The sequence below is a fragment of the Apteryx mantelli genome, chromosome 30 (genome assembly GCF_036417845.1).
Source record: "Apteryx mantelli isolate bAptMan1 chromosome 30, bAptMan1.hap1, whole genome shotgun sequence".
NCBI classification, from domain to species: domain Eukaryota; kingdom Metazoa; phylum Chordata; class Aves; order Apterygiformes; family Apterygidae; genus Apteryx; species Apteryx mantelli.
In genome coordinates this window covers 6,233,323-6,250,115 of record NC_090007.1, presented here as the reverse complement: position 1 = coordinate 6,250,115, position 16,793 = coordinate 6,233,323, and the positions used below count along the sequence as shown (strand labels likewise).

The following is a 16,793-nucleotide window of genomic DNA, read 5'->3' as shown; positions in this document are numbered from 1 at the left end:
TCAGTAGCAAGATTTGGTTGACCAGAGAGACCCAGTCTTGGGCATTTATTTCTCTTTTAAAATTTCCCTACAGAGAAGTCTAAATTTAGGAGGCCTCTTTATTGCTAGAGAGCAAGAGAAGAAACATCCTAGACAGATGTTCTTATTTCAAGCTTACACAAGATGACAATTTCTGCTGATGACTGCATGTCCCCTGTTAATTACTAGGAAAATCGATGCTCTAACCAGGAAGAAACTGCAGGAAAGAAAGGACAATACGGATTGCCCAAAGACTCAACCACAGAGTACAAGGGAAGTTTTCAGAATAAGAAGTAGCCACAAGCAGCTGCTAAACAAGTTCTCAGTAGCAGAGTCCTGAAAGACTTCACCTCAGGATGACTGAAAAGCAAACTTCACTGACCTTTGACCCGTGGGATGGTTTGGTTTTCTTGGGATCAGAGAAGGCGGAGAGTGGTATTGTGGGTAACATAGGATAATCAGGACTTGGCCTTGAAACAGTTTCTGCTCCTTCTGGCATTACCATCACCTAGTAACAAAGAGGAGAAAAATTATGTAGGAGTAAAGTAACATTGACTATTAACACATGCTTATCTTAAGTCACTTGCTCAAGAAACGCACTATTATTCATCTTTTAGATCTTTTCTCCCCTTAAAGGCCATAAAAGATATTGTCTATATAATTCCAGTTAAGATGCTCAGTCCCAAGGCAATGCCTGAAATACAGAACATTAAAAACAAAGAATGAAAGGCAAGATGTAATATCAAGCGTCATTCCCAAAGGGAACTCTGATATTCTGAGCACAAGCAGGCAACAGAGCTATGGACAAGAACTGTATGTTCTACTGCAAATGCTCTTATTCTTCAAACAGTTTGGAAGCAAAGTAAATCCAGAAGGAATGCGCAAGATGCCATCAATGTGGGAGAAGCTGGATTCACTTTGGGGGAAAAAAAACTAAAATCCATGGGACTATCTCTTGACAAGATCTTAACACAAAGTGTGGACCTCCATGACACAGCCTTCCTTCTTACCTTCCCTATATTCAAAGTAATGCCACCAAAAAGTCTGGTTGAAAAATGTATTCCCTAACTTTTGTAGATGGAGTATGGAGTCAAGAAGATTTTAGATGAATGGCATCAGAAGAGATTCACAGATGAAACATTTTGATATTTAAAGAACACTATAACGCATGACCAAAATCCTAATAAGTAAATTATGGTCTAGCCATCTCATGGCTGAAATAAGCACCTTCTTCTTTGTTCCCTAAGCAGAAAAGCACTGGACTACTGATGAAGATCTGCACAGATCAGCTTGCCACTCTCACAACTTACTACTGACAAACCTCCTCACATAAGTTCCACCTCCCCCCTCTTCTTTTAAATATTGTTCAGGCTGAAAAGATGCTTTTCAGAAGAAAATATTGCCAGCAATTAAGCCTATGTTGAATAAGGTCCTTGAACGGAATGGAACTATACATTATCATATATGGGGGTGCCCAGAATACCATCATGATATCCTCGGACTGGTTAATAATTTCATGCACATTGTGACTGGTACTAAATAGCCTAGATCTTGTAGAGTTACTTGAAGGTAATTTCTTTAGTCTACCACTGCATCTTAATTTCCTCGTAGTAGTAATTTATCCACTGTAGCAACCTACATCCTTATTGTGCCTTTAAGAGTATATCTATTTTTTCTCCTCAAAGTTATTTTTACTCTAAATTCTAACACTTTTCCTTAATTTTTATTATCTAAGCCAACAGCAGTTGATTCCAGGTTTGGAGGACATAAATTGACCAAGAAGTGCTAAGTATTAAGCTTTCCTGTGGCCAAGACAAATCAGGAACACACTGGAAGCCTCTTCCTTTTCGTGAACTCTTCTATACTGACACATTTCATGACACTAGAGAGGTCACAGGTAGCTCTAACTGCCTGATGGACCGCGTGCACCATTCACAAGCTCTCCATTTCTGCAGAGGTTTTACTGCCTTAGTATTAACAGTCATACTTAAATTAAAAATAAAGAAGTACCAATCACACAAGCTATGGCTTAGTTCTGCTTCTAGTGCTGCAGTTACATTATCAGAAGCAAAAACGGGCAGGGTCATCTCTTTAGATGAACGTAGAGAACTGTAGCCTGCTGGGCTGCAGGTAAAAAGAAACAGTAAGACTACAGATTTTAACAAAACCTCTTCAGATCTCCGATCCCCCCAGCACTTACCCCTCCAGCCTTAATAAGTTTGCGTCTGAATTCCTTGGTGGGGTTGTTGAAAGTCAGTTTCTCACAACGAAGGTGGTTCACAGGTGGATTTCCCTCCAAATTTAAGAACAGGTCATATGTGAAACAAACCCTTTTCGGTTCCTCCTAAAACCAAGAAAGCAGAGGACTTTGGGAAACCAGAAGTTTGGCAAGCATACTAGGTTAGAGGTTTCAAATGGTCACTCCTAAAAATCCCCCCCAAAACCCCACTGAATAAGTGTTGCAGTCATAGTTTTTCATCATGAGATCAGAGAGCTTTCCAAAGCCAGAAAGAAAAAGAAGTACCTAACATGCCTGAAGTTAACATAACTTTCACCAGAAAGTCAGACATGGCTTTTCCCTGAAAAAGGAAAACCAAAAACCCACACATCTAGAGACAAGGATACTAACTGGTAATCGTCTGTTTAAAGCAGTTCAAGTGATCCTAGCAAAACAAGTTCACAAGCTTTAATCTAATATTCCGTTTTCACTGAAATTCAGATCCTATCTTCTTTGGGAAACAACATAAATATCAATATTAAGGAAAGCATAATCCTTTATTTAGAGAAAGGGCAACTTCTGAACTCACAGATCTCTGCGGATACTGAGAAAAGATTAAATGCAATGATAAAAGAATGACTTGTTTTGTAAAACCCTTTTCAATATGCATATTGCAGTGGCTGAATGGGAAGATATCCTAGGCTTTTGAACTTTCTAAGAGCACTTTCACTGAAGAAATCCGGAGTTTGTATGCGTGTTGGGGATCAATTGCGGCTCACTGGTTTTGTTCCACCTGCTGCAGAAGCATAGGAAACTCTTGTGCATTTTGCTGTACAAAAAACAGAACACTGTTGGAATCCCTTCCCATTTTTAAAATTGGAAATACTGCGTACTATTTGTTCATTACAAATATTGATGCACCATTTCCTAGCATTAAGCTGTCTACCGTGTTTCAAGATGAAAACTCAAACGTGGCCAAAGAAACCCTCCTGTAAAACATGCAGAGCCTTACAGTACATTCAGTATTTACATGAATGCATCCCACATGCCTCATTCAATGCGCAACATCAAGCAGCTGCACAGCAGTCTTTCCACAATTCATATCCAGCAGCTTGATTTCCTGGTGCAGTTGCATTGTTGTATGGGAACAGACGCCGCAGGCTTCTAGCCTAAGCCATTAGATTTGCTGAAAATAGGTTGAGGCGTCAAACTGCTTCAGACCACACTGATTCCTGCTGTTCGCTAGGGGGATACTAATGTAGCTAGAGAAGCCATTGCTTGTACAAACTAAAATACTCCTAATAATAAAATTTGTATTTGTAACCCCACCTGGTTTACATCAAAATCAGTACCATAAGCCTACCTGGGAGTCAAGTTCTTGGATCCTAACTCCCCGGAACAGGGGAAGACAGACATCCAAGCAACGACATACAACAAAAAGGTCTCATCTCAGAAAATAAGAACATCCTATGAACAAGGTAGGGTCTTCAAAATCTCTCTCGGAAAAGTTCTGAAGAACACATGCATACTTGAAATTGTTCAATGTCCATTAAAACACACGAATGGGAAGAGGAAAAAAATATACTTGCAAAATGTACTGCTTTGTCATTTTCTGCTTTGCTGCAAGGACCATTTTCATTAACTGAATCATTAGTAAGCTCTGCATTTGTTAGCGCATGCTTACATTGGAGTTACAACAGCAGCTGTAGAGGGTCCCTCAAAGTCTAATAAACTTAAATGAAGGATGAATAGAAACCCAAATGTGGCCTAAAAAGAATTGTTTCTAAAATGCTTTTCCTAGTTTACAACATGGAATCAATTAATCTTGGATATATTAGCAAAAACAGGCTTTAGACTTTCATCCCATATTATCAGAGCTCTGCTTTGTCATTTGCCTGTTTGCTTTCAGAGCAGGAGATGGGGAACTGCAGCTGAGGATTCATTTCCCTTTTATCTTACATATTTATATTTAAGATAAGACCCATTATTTATATGGATTTGAAAGTATCACAGAACCTCCCAAATATTTATATCTCTATGATTAGCTTCCACTATTTGTAAAATTAAAAGTTTTTAAATGTGATTTTCTCAGAATCAGAGATCATGACCATTCTGGGAACTGAGTCTCATTCAAGTATTATGATCATTAAAATATCCTTTCTATCCTCTCAGGACATCAGGAGCCGCCATCCAAGTGAATAGTTCCATCAGAGATTACAGTACTGTTTCACATTTCTAAGTTTTAACTCCACAGCAAGAATTTTAAACAAAATATTTCCTATAAGAAAAGCGCAAACATCTCAAAGCAATGAGCTGCTTTGTTAGCAGACTCCTTGCATTTACTGCTTTCACTGACAGCTAATAATTACAGCTCAAAGCACTCCAAAGTTTAATCCATCCAGTCTTCCTAAATGTTCTCTTCTCCAAAAAAACCACGTGGGAAAACTCAGGAATGCTTCTCCCAATTGACCTGCACCTACACATCTTCTAAATGGAAAGCCACATTGAATCCAGTGCTGCACTTTGAGACCTTTCCAAATAAGATGTTGGGATCTACCTGTCCTCCTACTGGGAGGTGCATTGGAGGACAGGTACTTTGTCATTCCAAGAACTTAGGTCCAGGCAGTCAGCATGCTCACCGAAACATCTGTCACTTTATGCACTGCTGGGTTACTTGCTTGGGTAGCAACTATACAAGCTTTACCCTTAGATGATTCCACCTTCTGACATTCAACCCTTGAGGTTGACAAGTAAATCTAGAAACTGAAAAGGGGAGAGACTTTCTGTGAATGTTTTACAGTTCTCAGAGACCACAACCCTTTCTAAAGGGCCTTACTTCCAAGAAAGACTTTAGATCGCATCAATTTTGAAGTGGCAGATATTGCTATTATTCAGATTACAATTCAATTGTCAATTCAGACCTGAAACTGTTAACCTGGTATGGGATCTCTGAGGAAGTCACCTCAGAACCTCAGTTTCTATCTGTCCCTTAAGTCTGAGATGCTGACAGAGAAGTAAACCAGAAGAGTGTACTGCAAAGTTAGGGCCAAGCTATAAAGCATTTGCAGACACTATAAATTTCCCTCCATCCAAAGAATCACCCTACTCCACCACTGGTCTCCAAACCTGAACACGTTATGCTTTAATCTTGCTATTTCCCAGCCTCGTGGCTGACTGCTACTGCACTGTTAGGAATACTAGAGTTGCTTTATTTTACTTTCGAGTTCTGAAGTAATAGGTTAAAGTTCTTTTGGTGCTTTTTATAAGAGCAGGAATTTTTCAAAGTCTTCTGTTAAAATTTCCTTGTCCTGTTTTTAAGGCAGGGTGTGCCCTTTGCCACTTACACAAATCAAAAGAATTTCACTGGTAGCGTGTGCATAAAGCTCATAAATCACTTTTAGAAAGCCATAAAACAAAATTATCTACAAAAATCTAGCACACCAAGGAAGCAGCTTCATGGTTATTCAATAACCATAACTTCTAACACTACTTCCCTTTTGCCATAGATCTAGCCTGACAGAGTCATTTATCCGTAACCGGTTCATAACGTCTGTATAAATGAAACCCCCTTTCCAGGCCTGCATAACCCGTTTGACTAGTCTTCCGCCCAGCTTTGAGACAGGACATTTGAAAGTGAATAGCCCAATATTCATTTTTAAAGCAAGCAGTCCGATGATAGCACTCTACTAGCAAGTCCATGAAATCACCCTATCTCTTTTGAGATTTTACAGGGTTAATTAAATTGACAACAGCTTTTTGAAACTCTCTCCCCTTTTAAGGCAATTACTTTAATTAAGCAGTGAGTATATTTTTCTAATTTTCAAAGATGGGCACTTAATAATCTATTAGCTCTTACAGATTCAAGATACGATGCTGGCATGGCTAGCGAAGCTGCTACATTTGACAACGCTTCCTTGCCAGGCACTGCAATATATCTAGCCTACAGACCTGCGTATCAGTGTGCCAAGCTGAAGGGCTACTGAAACACACAGCGTGAATATTTTGGCTAGGAAACCAGTCTGCTCACATGGAACTGATAATACATAGGAATTTACAACACAACAAAAGTAAAAATTATGCACTGCTTGTGAACAGCACACAAGGAAGTGCTGAACGTTTGGTACGTAAGATGATACAGCACAGACATAAAAACGCAAGCAACAGAACTATTGTGCTTAATATATAGACAAAATGACAAATTTTAACTCCTCCTTGCACAACTTTCAGCATCACTGAGTAAATAGGAACAGCTGAAATCTACTCAAACCTATCTAATCAAATCTAATCAAACTTATGCAAACCTTGCCCCAATAATTCCACAATTTGTTGAGTAAAAGTGTCTTGGGTAAAAATAAGCTCTTCAGCAGCCTTTCTTAGGAGACTTTCATGAACTATCTTACTGAAGTTCCCGATACTTTAAGTGTTTTTTTAGTTTCATCTACCCTGTTATACATGCACCTATGTACTGCTTTGAAAGACACAATCAAACCATTCTTCCCTTCCTCCAGTATTTTTATATAGATTATTATATATATAAATATATAAATATTAGGGAAGGGGAAAATATATATATGTTTATTTTGAACTAACTGGAAGAACCGAACTGACTTCTCTGCCTCCTCCCTTTTCACTAACAGAAAAGACCAGGTATTACGTGTAATCCATTATGTAAATCCTGGAGCCCTTTTATCTCTAACTCTGAAATTTGGAGGCAGCGTCTTTAAACAGACCTTAATACAACAGCTTATCTATGTTGCATTAATATCTTCTGCCTTATTTTGGAATAAAAAGAAGGACTAGGTCTTCAGCTTTTCTGGGGGTGGGTTCTAATTTGATTAGGATACAAAAACGTAACAGTAGCTGAATACCAAAGGAACACCTGTATTACAGCCTCCAGATTAAAACGTATGACACCACTGCAAGAGATGTATTTGGAGACAACAATGAAGCCAGAAAAAAAAAAAAAAACCCAAACCCTCAAGACTGTGGATATTGGGTGGAGGAGAGCAAAGGGGAAGAGTTGTAGAAAAACAACAATGCATTTATTGTACCCAGTTTGTATTGATTCAAGCACCAGAAGCTACTAACAGCAGCTCTCATTACAGGAAGAAACACAAAGGGTTTAAAAATAGAAATAGCATACTAACATTTTCAGTCCAACAATCCCAAATGATCCAGTACCTTTACTCAACTGTGCTTTCAAACGCTTTCTCATTTAACCTGCTGTGGTCCCGCCATTTATTTTTCAGGTTCAGTTACAAAGGCAAAGACTCTAGCTGGTCACCAATGTCAAACGAGAATGAAAATCTTACTGCTTGTACGAGCTACCAGGACACTCCAGAAAATTCAGAAATACAAACTCTCCAGGTTCACACCAGCATATAAAAATACATATTCTATAATTCAAGAGACAAGACTGAGAAAGCACCTACTTAATGGGGAGGTGAATACAGCACAGGAAGGACAAACACATGCCACCAATGCATAGCTGTATTTGTACAGGGTAAAAACAGGCTTTTATACCACTTTTAATACTCCACTGAAAGGCATCAAAAGCTTCAGAGGTGCCAAGAGCACTGACTCTCCTACTCCAAACAGGCAATGGAAAAAAGTACTCTACACAGAGGAAGAGAGTTAATGGGCAGTTTTATACAAAGTTGCCTAAAATAAATAAATAAATAAAAATCCCTGATGAAGTCCATTAAAGACATTCTTAAGACAATCTTAATTAAAAAAAGTTCCTGTAGCAGTGAATAGGACTATGTTTTCATGAGCCAAAGCAAGGAGTACGCTGGCTCTGACAACCACTACTTATCATCCTAGTAACAACTTAGGACAGAGATCAGAAAAAGCTAAGAAAGGAGGCTTAAACCGTGGAATTAAAAGTTTCAGCCAACCATAGAAAAGATGAACCTTCACAGATTAGTTCACTCTCTCTTCAAACCCTTTTCCTTCTCACCTTTACAAAGCTAAACATGCATCGATAAACAAATCCCAAAGCCGTTGCGATTCTCATTTCAACTGAAAGGACACTTCCGTCATCAGTAAAAACGTCCTAGAATATAGGGAACATATGGCCAGAAAGCACCACCCTACTCATCTTGTCCAGTCACCTATAAAGCACATCATTTCCTATGCAATCCCAGAATCAATCCATAATATCTCTACTTGAAAAGAGTTACTCAAGGATGAGTCCCAAATGCTGTAATCAATTCAGGCAAATTGAGGACAATATATGCTCCACACAAAACAGCTGATCCCCACCAGTGTCAACAGGTTTACGGAGACCAGAGTGAACATATGGCCTTTAGGTAGTAAATACTTATATATTTGGTGCTTTAACATCACATTCACCAGTGAAGGAGAACGCAGACTGTATTTTAAACCTTTGCCATGCCTTCTCTGTTTCTTCTTCCCCCATCTTTTTAATTTCTACTATATGCCACTCTTTGCTCATCTTCTGTCTTTGCATTTCTTTCTTTGCAGCACCATTCAGCTCTTACATTTCCATTTCCTGAAACAATCACAGAACTCAATATTTCAAGATGGCATTAGCATTGGGCAAGAGTGGTCAGAGGAGTCCAGCTTTCACAATTTCAGGCAGCTTCTAAGCTTCCAAGAATTGCAAGTACCAAGTTTAATTTCCAAATATGAAGAGAATATAACATTTCCTGCCATAAGGACTACAAAATCACTTTTAAACAATAAAAGCAAACTTAGATATAGCTCACATATTTCAAGTTCATGGCTGAACTTGAGAACATGGGTCAGTTCAAATGATGTGTTGGAAGATGGAAGCTGTTATGTTCCCCCCTCCAACCACTGCTTGCCCCGATTTAATATGGTGGAGGTGCTGTCCTAAGCTCCATAATTAGCCAGTTTAGCAATCAGATTAAAAGTGGAGGAGAACTTCTCCATAACACATGCATCTAAAAAACTGAGCAGAAATGAGTATTTTGAAGATTAACAAAAAATGTTTAGAACTAAAGCTATTTTCCTATTTATTTTTCATTTCTCTGAAGACAAAAACGTCAAAAACAATCCGCCTTCTCCCAAAGTAACCGCTACTTCCATTGTTTCCACTAAGAACAGGGGCCACCTATTTCCCTTATTTAAAAAAGCCATCACATCCCTAATGTTAGAAAGAACAATTATGCGGTCACATGTTTATAGAAACAATGAGAAGTGATGACCCTGGTGGGCACGAAACCAAGTTATATTCAGAAAAGCTGTCAGTTCCATACTCTGCAAGAAGCATGTGAATATAAGGAATGGAAAGACAGAAAGCATATGAATATGGACAGCAGACAACACAAACAAGTGCAAATACAAAAAGAATAAAGGAGAGGCAGCAATGAGAGAGAAGGATCTGAAAACATGTGAAAGAGGCCAGCAGGGAAAAAGCAAGTGTGAGAAAACATTGGGTGGAAAAGGAAGAAAAGAAAAAAAAAAATTAAAAGTAGCAACAAAACATAGTTCACCCATCACAGTCACGCAGGATTCCCCTTCCAAGCCAATTAGGGGGGAGGAGTGCACATTTTTCGGTCAGGAATGTAAAGGTAGATTTTGAACCTGAATGGAGCCAACATAAAGTGCAGATGAACAGTTTCCTGATTTCCATTCAAAACCTCAGAAAAGCCACCAGAAGTCAAACTACTTCTAAGCCTTTGAGCTTTTTGCGTTCAAGTCATAGTTTTCAGTACTTGCCAGCAAAGCTGCTTCTATCAACAACTTTCATCCCCTACCCTCTAACTGCCATTTCTCTTCACATCCTTTTGGCTTACCCCACCCCCAAGAAAGTGGCGGGCAAAATGTTCCCAGGTTTAGAAAACAAGTTTTAGCCTGGCAGTTTTCAGCCTTGCTATTGGGCTTAGAACTAAATCAGACGCATAAAATCTACAGAGAGGGGCAAGAGCAATCTGGTAGGCCAAAAAACAAACTAAAAAAAATAAATTATTCACAAGTGACACCACCAGAATAGTATACTGCATTAGAGCAGGGTGAGAAGAAAAACAGCCAGATACGTTTGTGGGAGATGCACTGGTAAAAGATGCTGCAAAGCTAAGTAGAATTAGGTTATTATATGTGGTCTGCTGTACACAAAACGTGTGGTAATTGCTTGTGCTTGGGTGGAGAGTGGGTGAGAGCGTACAATACTGTGAGGTGACTTAATGCTTAAATTTGTAGTTTATCTAGGCTCCTCTTCGGAATAATAAGCATAGCAATTTTAACTTTTTCATTTTATGCTAAAAGTAGTAATCAAACCCAGAAAGATTCAGTATTTATGCTTAACAAAACAATTGCACTGAAACAGAATTAATATGAACACAAGTGGCCAAATCCCTATTTTTGTAACCTTCTTCAAGTCACGCAGCATGTGAACTCTGCGGTAGAACTTACAGCATGCAATAAATCCCAAATTCTAACTTCCATATATTTGTTGGCAATGCATCTTAAGATTTAAAATATTTAGTGTTTTTTTTTTGGAAAAGTACTGAATCAGAACTACAATATTTTTAATATAGTTGTAAGTACATTACCTATATATGCAAACCTTTGTATTTGGCCTGCACTACTTGTATATTTGTACAGTTATTTTAATAAGATTGTTCATAAAACCAATTTTTTATAGATTATAGTCAAAATAGTATTTACCTTTTTTAATATAAAAAAGTGTTTTAATGCTGATTTACTTCCATATTTGCATAAAACATTTTAAACTGCTTTAATATTATCCATGGTAGAAAACCTTGTAACGAGTGGTACAGTCGCTTTTCAGAATCTCACAGTCCCTCACACTGTCCCAATATTAGCTTTCTATATAGTTCCATTTCTACCAAAAGCTCTCTTTTTAAGTCTGGCAGGAGTTTTCAACTCCCAGTTAAATTCTATTTATTAGAGTAATAAAAACCACACACATAAAACAGTCACATAACTTAGAGTCTTTCTGTCAGGCAGTTTCAGACTCTGGCACAGCTCAAAACAATTATAAGACCAGGAATCAGATTCTACCTTATTTTTGAAGTGCACTTCAATGGGCATAATGAAGCCTGCGTAGCCAGACTCCTCCACTTTGTACGGGGGCTCCTTGCACACTGAAAAAGAGAACATACAAATGTTAACTTGTAATACAGTGCAACTTAATCTGAGCCAAAAAGGAGTTGCAAGATGAGAAATGGGTCTCTGACAACTCAGGATGCATTTAAAACATTGACCTTCCTGAAAACCAAAATAAGATGGTGGTCATGGGCTTAGTTAAGAGCATGAAAACTGTTCTTAGCTCCTCCCACAGAAAGAAAGCATAAAATACACACCATTCCAAAGACTCAACGAGATTCTTTCCCTCTCCCTGTCACAGTAAAACAGAATTACATTTCTCTGCTGTTCCACAACAATGAAAACTGCCAGTTAAAGCTGTCTTGCAACAAAAGCAACTTCCCCAAAGGTGGGAATTTGAGCAGTATAGAAAGGTAAAGTTTACTTTTTAAGACTGACATTTATGCACCAAAACCCTGTAACGTGCAAGGTGGTGGGGTTTTTTTTCCGCTCGAAATGCTCTCCTGCAATGCTCAATCTTCATAATTACATAATAACTAAATTACAAGCTGCTTCCTCCAAACCTCACAAGAAACCTGAAGGGCAGGTAAACAGTTATACGTTTCACGTACAAGGAAACAGCAAAAGGTTAAACAGCTTGCTGCTAAGGTCACAGTGCTGTCTACTGCAGAAGCTTTGATAACAAAAGTTAATTACTTCCAAGAAATGAATCTACAAGCTTGCTGCCCCAATTCCTCCTCCTCCACCATGAGTTGTATCTTTATGTTACAGAATCCTTCCTGTCATCCACCACTGTATTTCAGTGCAGTGGTAGCTGACTTGAAGGATTCTAGGACCATTTGGCCATGACTTAACTATACAAAACTGCTGGCAGTACAGACATGAGACCAACACAGATGTTCTCCCTCTTGGGAACCGGATGCACTTGCATATAATTCATGCACTACAGAACATGTAAATAAAGTCAATTAAGTAATTAGGGAAAGTTAATGCAAGTCTTTTTACTCCTCTAAAGAATTTCAAGGATTAATATGATTAGGAAATGGTATTTCCCTCAAACCTAAAACACAAATTAATTTCCTTTAATGTAGCTAAATTATCCCCAGTTCTAAGCACTTCTACCATCATAAAGGCGCTAGTAAGCAGCACTCAAAATTCCCTGCACTTAACTATGACAGAAGAGCATATATAAAAACAATCAAAACCTCTTGACTTGCTTTAACTCAGATCTCATGAAAATCCTATCATGTAGGAAGGAAAAAACCCTAAACCCAACAGCAGTGTCAAAATGGCATCAGGAATTTTAAGACTATTTGCCAGGCAGCCTTTGTTCCTTTGTCACCCTATTCTAAAAAATTAAAATTGCTATACAAGCAATCTGCTAGCAGCACAGGCCTACCCTCACCGGTAGTTTTTGCTCCAGTAAGAGAGAATCATCTGAAGAAACCTTTCAAATGAATCTAGAAATAGTATACATATGCCACACAATTTACATACAATCCTGACGCTCTTTGGTCAAAAGCAAACTGGCATTATGAGCAAGCTTAAGGAAGTATTTAAAAACCCTGAGAAGGGAAAAATTGTCTCTGCAAAGGTAGATGATACAGCAACCCACTGAGCAAAGAGGATGTACTATCCTAATGCAGATGTTTGTAATAAACTAATTACACTGGCTGACAAGAATTGTAGCACAGCAGATTGTAACTTTTATTCTATAAATTAGCTTCCAGCTCAGTATCACAATTGCTTATCATACATCAGTTTTACCACATCAATTTGAAGTAGATATAATCAACATACATACTAGATGCCCATCTTTATGGGCTGAACACCTTTGAGTTACTTTCTACCATGGACTGTCACAAATAACCAATGAAGTCAGTAGTCCTAAAACATCTTGCATGACCAGCAGGCTTCCAAAAATGGTATCTCAAAGAATGTGTGTTATGAAGTAATTTATAGCAATACTCATAACCAGTCAGCATTCCTGGTAACACTACCTAACAATAACACTGCAGATGCAGTTACACAATCTCAGGCAGATCTAAGTCTGTGCTGCTGCTGAAAAGGGCAATTCTTGCTTTTCCACCTCAACCTTGCATTCCTGTTGTCCTTGTGCCAACAGTAAGGTTCATATTGCTGCGGAAAGAGTAAAGAATCAATCCAGCAGAAAATGATGTTACAAAAATTTTTTTTTTTTACATCCTCCCCAGCCAGATCAGCTCCCCCACCCAGCTGACTGCACAGCGCTTGTACGCACCCATGCAGCTGGATCGTACAGCCAGAGGTAAAGAGACCACCCCTTTGGCAGCGCTGATTTATGTTGGCTTAAATACTACCTGACTTGGCACTTGTAGACTAGAAATTGCAGGAATTCTGATAGCTGCTTGCCGACCAAAGCAAAAGTCAATATATTAACAGTATATATACCATCCCAGTATTTGAGGACCTCCCACCAATCACATGCTTCCAGGTTTTGTTGGCTCAGATTAACTAATCAAACCCATCTTGCCCTTTTTGCAACGTGAATTACCTTCTGCTGTCACTAAGCGTCTTCAGAACCTGAGTATACTAATGCTTAAATAAGAGGAGCAAGCATCTCACCTCTGACCCTTTCATTAGAAGAAAGGTCCCATTCTCCCTGACCTTCCTCAAATGGAGATGGTAAAGGTCAAGACTCAAGTGCATGCAATGCACATTTTGCTCCTCTTGAAGAAAATATTTTATAGAAATGTGACAGTACAAGACCAAACCACGACTGCACAATGCGCTCTCATGCAGAAAAGGCCTACTTACACATCTTCAAAAATACACTCACCACGTTTGGGTTTAGGGAAGCTCTCATGTAGCCGAAAGACCACCCTTTCCACAAAATGCTGGATGTCGCATTGCTCCGGGCCACGGACAAACACCATCCAGTCATGAGTAAACCCTTCGGTTGTGGGCTTTTTCCGCAGTTGGGCTCGGTGCCCCAGCTCCAATTTTACTTGAACCGTGCACTGTTTTAGGACAGAGGTAAGGACATAATATGTAATCTGTTCCGTTTTGCTTATGCATAACATCGAGCTTCACAGACAGATGATGCTAGATATCAGCAGGAGAAGAACACAACTGTCTCCATAGGGAGATCAGTCTCATTCTGAAAACTAAACTGTTGTCAATCAGAAAAGGTATCATAAAAATAGCTCCTAGCACCATTTCCCACCTAATTATTTTCCTAATATTAGTATTGCAGAGAAAACAGTTTTAGAAGAAGAGTAGGTTTATCTGCGTCACATATCGACTAAATTGTCAGCAAAGTTCTAATCAGAGGATCTTTATTACTAGAAAGTGTCAGAGACAGAACAACTTGATTTTCACAGGTCACAGAATTCACAGCACTGACAAAAAAAGTAACCTTAAAAGAAAAAGAACAAATTAGATCATGAATTGCTGGATTATAATATTGTCTAAAATAAACATGTAATTCATTAGAATACAGCTATGATGTTCCATGTATTTATTACATATTTTATTAATGGACTTTCAAAGACAAAGTCCGAGGTATAACAAATGCTTGCACTAAAATGACCTAATTTTGATTTGCACTCCTGAATCCTAGTATAATCATAGAATAAAAAAAAAGGTGTATTCAGTGTCTCATTCAAAGCACAAAAAAAAACCCCAAAAAACAAAAAACAGAAGTCTAAAAGCCAAATGAAATTAATTGTGAAGATCCAGACATTACTGCAGACCCCGCACAGTCAAAAGAAAGCAGAGGAATAAAAAAAAGATGTAACATAGAAAAGGCAATTGTGAGTCAGACAAAAGTTAAAGCCAACAAATCTTAGGGCAAGATCTGTAGAGACAAGGAATCACACCCAAGCTACTTGTCTATTTATGAGATTGTATAATGTGTATGCACAAAATTTAACTCGACCAGCAGCACAACCATCTCAAACTCAACACAGTGAAATCCACCCTCAGCAAATGGAAGTCTAATAAACGGGGCAGTTACTAGTCCTTACCCCCTTCTTCACCTAAGACTTGAAAATAAATGCCTTGTTCTTCCTGCTAGTTCTCAATTAGCACTAGGAAAGGCAACATTATTTGTCATCTATAATACAAGTGCACATGGGCCCAAATTGAGAACATGATGGTAGAAAACAAACATAGACTCAGGCAGTCCCTCAGATCTAGACAAATGCTTAGGAAGAGTATTAGCTTCATTTTGCCATTGAGGATTTACAACAGAGATTAAGATCAAGATTCATGCTCAGAAAAGTATTTTGCATATCGATCTGGCATGTTATAGGAAAATGATTTTCAGAGTATGATTAGTACTTTCTGAAAAAGCATAAATCATTCTTAAATCCCAGTATTTTTGTCTTTTTAAAAAGATCACACAGGAAGTCCACCAGGCATCAGGGCTTGATCTTCCTGAATCCTAGTCCAGTTCTAACTTCAACTATAAAACCTTAACATATTCCTTCAGGCTATTATCTTTACAGTAAAATACCTTCAGCTGCCATCCAATGCATCAATTCTAAGACTCGGGGACAAAAGCATCTAATTAATTGCTTCATCTACCTTATGAAAATCTTTATGTTACCTTGCCCTACTCATTAGCTCTCTTGGCAGGCCGTTTTTTCCCCCCTCTGTGCTTTAGGACAAATCTACACTGGCTCCATCTCACTCCTGCACTAAAAATGAAGGCACACTGCAGTCTGTTCTTTTATGTCATACTAAGGAGTAAGGAAAAAAAGGCATGGTGTGTTTCACTCAAAGCAGAGAAATCTCTTCTGTGGTGACAGAACATTATGTGGAGACAGTCTGCCTAAAATCCCAGGCTCACACAGGAAGGTGCTTGTGGGCATGCTTTATCTGGGATATTTCCATAGTGTTCAGGCAAGTGTTCATCCACACTCATCAACTGATGCAGTCTGTTCTGCAGCTTCACGTTATCAATTCCATAATTACCCCTTAAATTGTGCTACTGTTGCCAGTTAGTACCCCTCTCCAGAGAAGTGCAAATGGCTGTCACTCGACAGCATTCGCCTAACTGGTTGAAACGGCTGAGAAATTTTAGCTGAGAAACAGATGGGACTATCTGGAGAAGAACAAAATTAAACATAAAATAGAACTGCTTAGCAAAGAGTGAAAGTTGTACTTGCTACACTCCTCACACGCAGGTCCAATTAACAATCGCTACGAATTAAGCCAGAAGTTGAAACAAAATCGAGAACGAGACCTCCCAACATAACAAACATCCCAAGTTGCTCCACTGAAAACGGAGATTATTTTTTTCCCAAGCGTGTCGCTCAACAAAGGGAAATCACAATCCTATTCAGCGATACAAAGGATGCGGCCTTTTCAACTTCTTGCTAAATACCCTGAAGTCTGTCCTGGCTTTTGTTCGCTGCACAAATCGCCTGAAAGCTACCGACGTTTTCTCCTTCTCCTCCCTTCGGGCTCCTTCGGGGGCGGCCGGGCGCACCGCGCGAACCGCAGGTAAGCCGGT

General features: G+C 38.8%; 1 protein-coding gene across 3 annotated transcripts in view; it reads right to left on the bottom strand.

Moving 5' to 3' along the window:
* The window catches only part of MLLT1 (MLLT1 super elongation complex subunit), a 32,277-nt gene that overhangs the window by 15,011 nt on the left and 473 nt on the right, over nucleotides 1–16,793 (bottom strand). For 2 of the 3 annotated variants that reach the window (XM_067312576.1, XM_067312578.1), the window contains exons 1-4: nucleotides 14,112–14,372; nucleotides 11,249–11,331; nucleotides 2,219–2,362; nucleotides 401–526 (exon numbers count right to left, since the gene is read on the bottom strand). In XM_067312576.1, the coding sequence (XP_067168677.1) occupies nucleotides 401–526; nucleotides 2,219–2,362; nucleotides 11,249–11,331; nucleotides 14,112–14,355 (597 nt within the window). In that variant the 5' untranslated portion in view covers nucleotides 14,356–14,372. Of the gene's footprint in view, nucleotides 1–400; nucleotides 527–2,218; nucleotides 2,363–11,248; nucleotides 11,332–14,111; nucleotides 14,373–16,793 lie in introns of those variants that run through there. The other variant, XM_067312577.1, reaches the window with a different exon arrangement.